This window comes from Pipistrellus hanaki, assembly GCF_964339955.1.
Source record: "Pipistrellus hanaki genome assembly, chromosome: 9".
Classification (NCBI taxonomy): domain Eukaryota; kingdom Metazoa; phylum Chordata; class Mammalia; order Chiroptera; family Vespertilionidae; genus Pipistrellus; species Pipistrellus hanaki.
The window spans coordinates 46,345,745-46,355,304 of NC_140511.1; the positions used below are offsets into that span (position 1 = coordinate 46,345,745).

Genomic DNA, 9,560 nt, shown 5'->3' on the forward strand with positions numbered 1-9,560 from the left:
GGTTGCTCCTCCTTTGGGAGGTACTAGCCATTTTTTTTTCTTCTTTTTTTTGTAGTCTGGCAGGGAGAGGAGCATGGAGGTGTGTCACTTGCCAAACTGACAAAGGGACATGCCTTTGTGGCTGTCTCAACAGGCAAGCATTGTTGGCTGGCCAGAATCCATTTTTAGAGCCTGTTCCTACCCGCAGAAGTTTCGGTGGCTATCAGTGAATTATGTCCAGGCATACAGGTTAGTCTTAAACAAGGCGAGGGGCTGTTTGTGGTTGGTTAGGGAGAGTACATTACTCACACATATGGTTCTCCCCACGTCACTCTGAGTCAGTGATTAAAGTTCAAATTCTTATCCATGGGGTGCACATCAGGGCAGTAGGGAATGTGTCCTGAATATCACACTTTAAGTTTCAAGAAAGTTAATTCAAACATTTTAAAACCTTGTAATCATTTTTAGACATTTTTAAAGCATTTTAAACATTTCTACATATTACTATAACAGAGGTCCTTCCCAGTCTTACTGAGACTATTTTCCAGAGAACAAAAGGGAAACTATACTGTTCTAGAACACCTGTTTCCTTTATAGTTTTTCTGTTCAAGCATTTCTTTTGGAGACCTGGGTCATTTGACCTCAAACTGAGAGTATGCTTGAAGCTCTTTGGATGTTCAAAGCAGAATCAGCACCATCTGCCAGCTCTGAAGATGCAAGGTTTTGACTGCTGTTCACTGTCTGTTTACACTGGCTATGGAGGGATAGAGTGTGCCTGTAAAGGGAAGACATGGATGCTCTTATTTCCAACATGAAAACATTTTTTTTTTTTGTATCAAGATTACTTTAAGTCATTAGCTTTGAGAACCTAGCATAAGTCATTGTTTCAGAAGGTGTATGTTTGCAGATTGGTGATTCTTGTTTACCATCAGAGAGTTTTTCATTTGCATTCTGATTATGATCCTATGACTCATACAGTGTGAAAAGTCACAAAGGTGCCTATTTTAGAGACCAGCATTTCCTTACATTTTACTATGTAAAAGAGTATCTTATTGAAATAATCAGAATCTAAAAACTATATAGTCTTTGCTATTTGATTTTTAAAGAAATAGTTTTTAAAATTATTAATGGCAAAATGAAATCTGACCTTTGTTGACAGCCTTGATTAAAGTGGCCCTTCTCACTAGCTCATAAGTCTTGTTCCAAAAGCCAGTTCTTCTTAAGCTTTTACAAATACCAGGCTTTGACTACCTAAGCTCCTATGAACCTTTATTTTTAATTTTTATTTAAGCATGGCACAGGGAACTGCTAAGGTGACTGAGGAGATTGAGGGTGTTACTTACATGAGAAAGATAATAATTCAATTTCTAAATTTTTTATATTTGCTTATAATGTTTCCTGAATTTGATACAGGCTCTGTCAAGTCTGTGTTACTATTTTCCAGAACAGAACATGTCTAAATATCACTATGGTTGGGAATCATCTTTCCATTAATATTTTTCCATTCAAGGGTTAACTTTTTCACAAGATTTCAGAGGCAATTTGTAGCATTCAGCCAAGAACTGTACATTCATTTGAAATGTTCATATAGTTAATCTAGCTGTCTATAATGATTTTGATTTCCCTCCACAGAAACAACTTTCTCTGGGATTGCATATAATATTATATATTTTGGGGGGAAAAAAAGCATTCTGAGTAATAGCTTAAAATATGAAGTAGGAATTTTAAATAGATATTATTAGATTTCATTGTATGTTAATATATTTTAGCAATTTGTTTTTCAACCAGAAAGAATTAAGATGAAGAAACAGGAAGTCCTTTCAACAGGAAATATTTAACTTTTGAAATGTTAATTGATTTATATTTAGCCATTTCATTTGAAAAAAATAGAAATAATTGTGAGGAGGAGGTATTTTTGGATTGTTCTGGTACTGTGACTCTAGTTCAGATTCTGGCATTCTTTTGTGAGCATTGCGTATTATTGCTTTTTCAAGTCATCAAGCACATTTTGCTTTGTGATCTTGGTCCATGTGTGAGGGATTTCACCACTACCTATAAATTTTTTCTGGTATTTTTCTTCTAGGTTTGATCTGAAGTGACAGACAAACCATTTCCAGTATGGCTGGGTGGATGTGTCTGGGGTGATGCTCCATGTGGCATATTCCCCTCCTGCCTGTCTATAGGTCTTAAATGGGAATTTACGACCATCCTTCAAAGTAAAAGTATTATCACTTGCTACATCGCTAGTACAGAAGTCAATGGCAAAGTGGTCTGTGTTTAAAAAACTCCATCCTTTGATAGCCTGAGGACGGTGGAAAGGAACACTGTGGTCTCCGTCATGGTCAGGGATTGTGTTTGTACAAATTGCTCCACAGAAGGGACACTGTTTCCAGCAGCCACAGAGATGTTCAGTAAGCATTTTCTGAATGTCAGAAACCATTCCATCTTCAGGCTTACTGAAACACTCCCGTTCTACTCTGATCATTGCGGGATCCAAAGCTTCACTCATGGCTTCTTTGAGAAACTCAATATCTTTTATCTCCTGGTGTTCAATGCTTACCAGATCTTTTCGTAGAAAGTTCAAGTTACTCCCCAAGTCGTCACAGAACAAATCCAACCACCCAGACACAGTGCTGCTTTTATCTTTAGCTATCACTGTGGATTCATGAATAGCTGAGAGGATGGCATTTTTGATGTCATCTACACTTAGTTTTAAAAAAGTCTTTATTTTATTACTTCTTTGTTCTGAAAAATATCTTTCAATATGTTTTTGAATATATTTCTTAAAAAATGATTCGGGATTATGAATGTACTCCCAGTAATCATCAAAATTTTCGTTTTCTGCCAGGGAGATAAGAACGTGTTTCTCCAGGTTCGCCCTGTTTCCACTGAATTCTGGGCTGGTAGCTCGCATGTCCCCAGCAATTTTAAGGGCCATTTTTTCCCAAAGCGTGTCGGAGACGGCAGGAGTGAGTTTGTGCCATAGAAAATCAACAAATTCTGTGACTGAGGTTGCTCCTTGACAAGAGATCTTAAAACTCATGAAGAAATCATCTTTCTTGCTTTCCAAATAATTTACAGGATTATTTGTTATTTGGAATATCCTATGCATCTCCTTAAAATCCTCAGATGCTCTTTTGAATAAACACAAAGATAAGTCAGTGTTGTACTTACTTGTAAATGTGTATCTGTCTTCAGTGGGTGCAGATTTAACCCCCTCTTCTATTATTCGCAGGATTTCATGGAAATAACTTGGATTGTAATCACATTGTTGCCCCTTTAAATTTTTAATTTTTTCAGTAAATCTTGAAATAATACAGTCAGTAGTTCTCTTAATGGATTCTATATCACATACTTCTAAGTTGTTTTGAAATTGGTAAAACCATTTGCTCACTTTGACATGCTTTTTGTAATTGATTTCAAACGCCTTTATAGACTTATCCTTCACGCTATTCACCACACCTATCTCCTTTTTAAAATAGTCCAAAAGGATGTTTTCAGAATCCACATCAATGTTAGGCTCTGTGACTGGAGGGAGAGTTGAGGACACAGCATAGACCCATTTTCCCCAAAGTTGATTGAACTTGACATGCAGCTCTTCCTCACTCAGTTCTTTATCCTTTACAGTTAAAGCCAATTCTCGACTTCTTTGCAATAGTTTCTTTTCATAACTTGACTTTTGGTTATCCAGTATTTCTTGATTCTTTTTGTAACTAATATGTCCCTCGGCTTTATTTTTGCTCTCAAAAATAAGTGCCTCTTTAAGGTTTGCTAGTTTATTTTCAAAACTTGCTTTCCACTGAATCATTATTTCACTCTCTGGATCTTCATTAAAATATTTTTCAAGTTCTTGCTTGATGGCTTTATATTTTTCAGTAACTGGAGCCTCAAGTGTGCTTCTTGTCAATACCTGGATTTTGCCATTCTTAATCTGGTTGATGAGTTGGTTCTGCAAAGCTAGCACATGACTCCTCAGTTCCCAGGTCCAGTAGTTATACATAGTTTCCAATTTGGTCATGGCCACAACCTCTCGGGTGTTCCTGAAACTGAAAATAAAGTTCTCATTCAATAGAGCTCTCCACAAATCTTGAACTCGCAGTTTCACATTTGTTATCTTCATGATGCTTCCCCTAGACTCCTGTTTGGCAGTCATAAGAATTCTCCTTTTCAGATCCTGGACATTGTGGCTGTATAGAGGATTGGGAGGGGCCATTGGGGGATTGCCATCCCAGAGGTGAGCAAAGTAGTAGACATGAGTATTGACATCAAATTTAATGATATCAGCAAAGCGGGTTACATCTGAGTACTGTTCTTGCTCAGCTGCTGTTGCCGCCATTTCATCTAGTCTCTGCTCCAACCGCCTCCTTCCTTCCATTGTTTGGTCTTTAGCTGTGACTTCCCCCACATTCTGATGGACAAAAAGGCAACTTGGGAAAATTTTCACTTGTTTCATCCTCATAAAGGCTTGGACAACTATTTGTAGAATATCTTGCATTTCTGATGGATTTTCCCCAAAAATATTGATCAGAGTCAAGTTTCCAAGTCCAATGACAAAGGTTGCCAACTCATTGTCACGATTGTTGGATTTATTGCTGAGTTCTGGGGCCCGAAGGCCTTCTGTGTCCACAACAAGCACAAAGTCAAAGCCCATTTCCTCTGTGAAAGTGTCCTCGACTTTCAGGAGCTGCATGTAGGCCCCCCGGGTACACCTGCCAGCACCGACAGTGAACTGCAGCCCAAAAAGTGCATTCAGCAGGGTGGACTTCCCTGAGCTCTGTAGGCCAAGGATGCAGAGAACAAACAGCCGTTTGTTTCCAAGTTTCTCAGAGACCTTGTCAAAAACAGCTGCCACCCACTTTACAGGCACATAGGAAGCATCCCCATCCATCAGCTCAATGGGAGCACCAGATACCATCAGATCGGCAGCAATCTGGGGAAGGGAGAGATAAAGGGTGTTTTTAGTGGGGGAAGCTTCTTCCAGAGCTTCATAGATCTGGCCAAGTTCTCTGAGAAGTTGCTCAATTCCCAATGTGCAGTCACCAATCTCTGTGGAGATAGCGTCTATCTCTTTTTGCCAGCGTTGTAGGTCAGTGCTCTTTGGTGCCTTTTGCTTTTCTGTTTGTATCAGTGACCACAAATTGTTTTTCTTTTCATTCAGTTTTTCCAAGTGTTCTGCAGTCAGGTTGTCCAAAAACACACTCAGCCATTGCAAAAAGTAGTGTGTGGTTTGAATTTCTGAGTGATTTTGGAGAATTTCAAGCACAGACTGCATTAATTCATTGGGAGGAAAGGCTCTTTTCAACTGTTCATTCCGTATTCTTTGCTTTTCTGTCTCAATCTCACTCTTGTGTTGTTCAATGCTTCGATTCCCCTTTTCTCTTAAATGATAGAGTTCTTTGTCCTTTTTACACCAAAGATGCCATAGGTGTCCCTGAAGGGGTAATAACTTTTCCTTTACTTGAGATATATTATATTGTCTCAGTAGAGCTATTAAATCCTCTGCCTTTTCTTTGGCTTCCTTGCAGTCTCTCTGGTCTTCGTCAATAAGGAATCCTTGCTTGCGAGCTATTGGAGTACAATCCTCTAAGCTGAGGGCAGTGTCTGAGAGCTCTAGCAAGCATCTGATTGTAGTAACAAGCTCATCTGTTAATTCTGCTTCATTTCTGTCTCTGATTCCAATTATGACTTTTTGGCTAGAATTATTGCCCAGGCTTTTCTCTTCATTATCAACTAAACAGATCAAAGGTCTTGGAGACTGACACAAATCACAAATAATTTTTTGATTTTCTTTATTTTTGTCAGAAGTTGACATCAGGACGACAATTAGAGAAGAGACCTCCTGCAGGAAGGTGAGTTGCTTCTTATGTTCCTTTGCATCTCCATGAAGATTGGTGAAGGCCACACAGTTGTTAAATCTGTCCTCATCTTCCCCACCAGGGCAGTGCCAGCAGATTTCCACCACTCCCCCCATCAAGAGGCAGTCTTTGGTGCTCCCTCTGCAATGGCGGTGGAAAAAGATATCATGTTTACGTTTACTGAGAAGACAGTTCATGATTTGAGATTTGGAAGCAGAAAAGCCATTTCCAACTTTTATAAAAGACACAATGGGGGTAGAGACTCTACACATCTGCTTATTCTTGTAATTGATCTTCTCCTCTCTTGGTGATTTCCTTGCTTCCTGCCAGCTCCTTCTAATTTGACTGAGAGACCAGAGAGAGAATTCAATTTGAGAATTGCAGGGATTCGGTATAAGAAGAGGGAGTGCAAACTGGCAAATGGAAAGTTTGGACAAAATATACTGTCTGGCAAAATCATCTGCACAGTGAAGTATTGCCATCTGAATATCCAGAGGGTGAATGTGGGGTCTAGGGCTAGAGGGTGAAGGGTTAATTGGAATATCCCTGTCTTCAAACAAGTATTTATATGGGTTAAAAGCCTCATTGTCCTTATTTGAGGCACTTAGATTGACTTGATTCTGTGTGTTTCCATCATCTCTGAAGACGAGGTATCGCAGCCCATAATCCAGTACTTGTAGCTTCTGAAGGAAATATATGGGAAGCTCCCTTTCAGAACTGGGCTGACTGTTGTACACAGAAGTCTTGTTGATCAGATGGAAGTTAGTTCTATTCATCTTTTTTGGGTAGAAATCTTCTAAGCCTAGATTATGGAGTAAATCTAGGAAGGCTGTATTTTTAATGACTTCCCCTTTGATATTATCATTATCACGTGGTTCATGAGGTTCTTTCCTTTCATGGAAAATACTTTGCAAGTCTTTAATTATCTCATCCATTTGCAATGAAGAGATGGTGGCATCATAGTTACCATCAATGAGCAATCTTAAGTCTTTCTCTAGATTTTCCCAATCATAGTCTGCTCCAGGTTTGGAGAGGACATTGACAACTTCATTTGACAAAGATTGGCCCAGGAGACGCCTTATTAATGCCAAGCGTTGTGTTTTCTCTTCTGGAGGAACAGCCATGACTCCAACGGTAGCTGTCAGACCTGTGAGCACCAGAAATGCCTGAGCTCTGTACGTGCAAATATTTTTGAGTTCCTGGTATTTATCTTGGGCAGATTGCATTTTATGCAGTAGGAAGTCTAACTCCTCACAGCCCAGGAGATGCTGAAAATTATTGTTTTCCACATGATATCCTGCACCAGCTGCAATGGAAAGTAGCAGTAGCTGTGTGTCTGGCTGCTCTATTTTTTGGAGGTAATTCAAGAAGTTGCCAAGAGATAAACTGACCTCATAAGTGGCCTTCCTCTGAGCTTCTTCCACTTTTTCGGCAGGCCCAGATTTCTCCTTCACTTCCATGAGGTCATTCTTGGTTTCCGTTAAGATTTTAATTAGTTCAGTAAATTGGGAGATGTTGTTGTGCTCCTGCACTGACTTTGGCTGGAAGACCCACTGGATGATGGAATGAGCCTGAGGAAAGTTTTTCACTCTGTAGATGTGAGGATCCAAAAGGCTGCGCAACTGAGATTTAATAAACTTAGTTTTATTGATGGAAGAATTTTTGTAAAAATTAACCGTGTTTACCAGAAAATTCTGCAGACCCGGATCTGTGAGGCATATGTTAACCCAAGTGTCATAACTGTTTGTTTTTTTACTCAATATTTGCATGAAATTTATCAGTTTTTGAAACTGCTCTTCAGGGTCAGATACCTCCCAGGATTTCACATCCTCTAGGGAAACCCCAGCCTCCTTCCCAACACTCAGTAATTCTTCTGCATACTGGGTCTGGGCAGTGAAGCATGCCAGAGCTTTGTAGCTATCATTCAGTAAGCTCGCTACCTGACATGGATCCTTAAAATCACTTCTGTGGTTGGAAAGGATGATGTCCCAAATGGGCACCAGCTGAAGTCCCCGGTCGATGACACTCCAGGTTTGATTACTGGCAATTAGGCCAGCTTTCCAATGGAGAAAGCCATTTGCTTCTGGTGGGCCACCTGTCTGAGCCTCAGATAATTCGACTTTGGTTTGGAGATTTTGGAAGGTTGTACTTTGGGTTGCAGTTTCTGAATGAGAGCCTGTTCCATCCACACCTGCAGCAACCTTCACTCCAAAGCCACTGTAGCTGCCCCTTATGTAACCATTCAGGGCCTTTGCTGACTGCTGTTTTACTTCTGCCAGCTGCTCACTTCGGAAACCCTCTGATTTGGCTTTCCACCAGTAGATTCCTCCCAGGTGCAGAGGGCCCTGGTTGGCATGAGAGCCAAACCTATGGAAGAAATCTTCAACCCTCTGCCTCAGCAAGGGGGGTCTGTCTGTGTCTGCAGGCTGACCCAGAAGGTCTTCAATGCACTTCAGTTCTTGAAGAGCAGCCTTGGAGAACTGGAGCTGATCCATGGAAAAGTGGCAGGAGGCAAGTGGAACATAGCTGAACTTGGTAGAGCAGAAATATGAGTGCTCAGAACGTGATTGTTGGGTTTCCTTGGATTCCGAATGTTTACTGTGGTCCATACCAGCTTCCATGCTAAATCCCCAACCTCCACCCTGGGCTGAGGCAATTACACTGAAGCCCAGCTTCTCTGTCATCTGGTTGAACTTGGATTCTTCTTGAGAAGATGTAAATTCTCTGGTTTCCATCCGAATGCTGTGCTCAGGGCCAAAGAGTAAGAACTCTTTGGGGACACTGAGTAGCTCCTGTCTCTTCTCTAGAAAGCTGCTGTGGGAGCTGGTTTTGTAAATTCCCTGCAGCGCCAGCCCTCCAGATGCCCATCTCACGAGATCTCTGTCTGGGAGGTTTTGCCTGTGAGACAGTGTGCCCTCCATGAGGTTGAGTTGTTTATGCATTTGCTCCATCACTTCTCTTAAGGATTTTTCAGGAGGTGGCCAGTACTCTTTGGGAATCTCCATTTCCTGTCTCAGCTCTGTCTCTTTTTTCCTCACTGCCTCTTCTTGTCGTTGCCTCCCTTCTGATTGAAAGACTCTTAGCTCCTGCAATGCCTGTTCTGCCTTCTTGTGTCGTTCCTTTATTATTTTTATCTGAGATTCCTGAAACTTAGAAAGGCTATTTGAGTTAAGTAGCTTCTCCAGAGCCCTTTTCTCCCAGGGATGTTGTGCCTGGGATTTCAGCTTCTGAAGGTCGTCTTCTTCTAAGTGTTGTAAGGCTTGTATACTGTTCACACCCAGGTGTTCCTGCAGCTTTGGCAACCAGTATTCAACTGCCAGTCCTACTTCTCTCAGCAGCTCTTGGAGATCTTGCCCCCTTTGTCCTCTGACAAGTAGCTCATGAGAGAAGGTGTCTGCTGTGTCCATCACTGTGGAAAGAAAAGTCACTCAGTTAGCCTCTGTCACGATCTTTAGAAGTGTCAGCCACCTTAAAAAAAAAAAAAAAAAAAAAAAAGGTAAGAGTACTAAAATTTCTCTTCCCTGGCAGGTGTGTTTAATGGGTAGAGCATTAGCCTCTACACCAAAGGGTCATAGGTTTAATTCATTAACAAGGGCTATACCAGGGTGTGGGTTTGATCTATGCTCCCAATTTGGGTTGGACGGGTAGGAGGAAACTGGTGGATGTGTTTATCTCACAGTGATGTTTCTCTCATTCTCTTTCTCTCTTTCTCTCCCTTCTTCCCTC

The 9,560-nt window shown here is 40.9% G+C and overlaps 1 protein-coding gene across 1 annotated transcript; it reads right to left on the bottom strand.

Moving 5' to 3' along the window:
* Nucleotides 1-913: 913 nt before the first annotated feature.
* Nucleotides 914-9,243, bottom strand: LOC311627655 (interferon-induced very large GTPase 1-like). The gene has a single exon (XM_084894140.1). It carries the CDS (start codon nt 9,239-9,241, stop codon nt 1,958-1,960), a length of 7,284 nt encoding a protein of 2,427 aa, XP_084750266.1. The 5' UTR covers nt 9,242-9,243; the 3' UTR covers nt 914-1,957.
* Nucleotides 9,244-9,560: the final 317 nt, after the last annotated feature.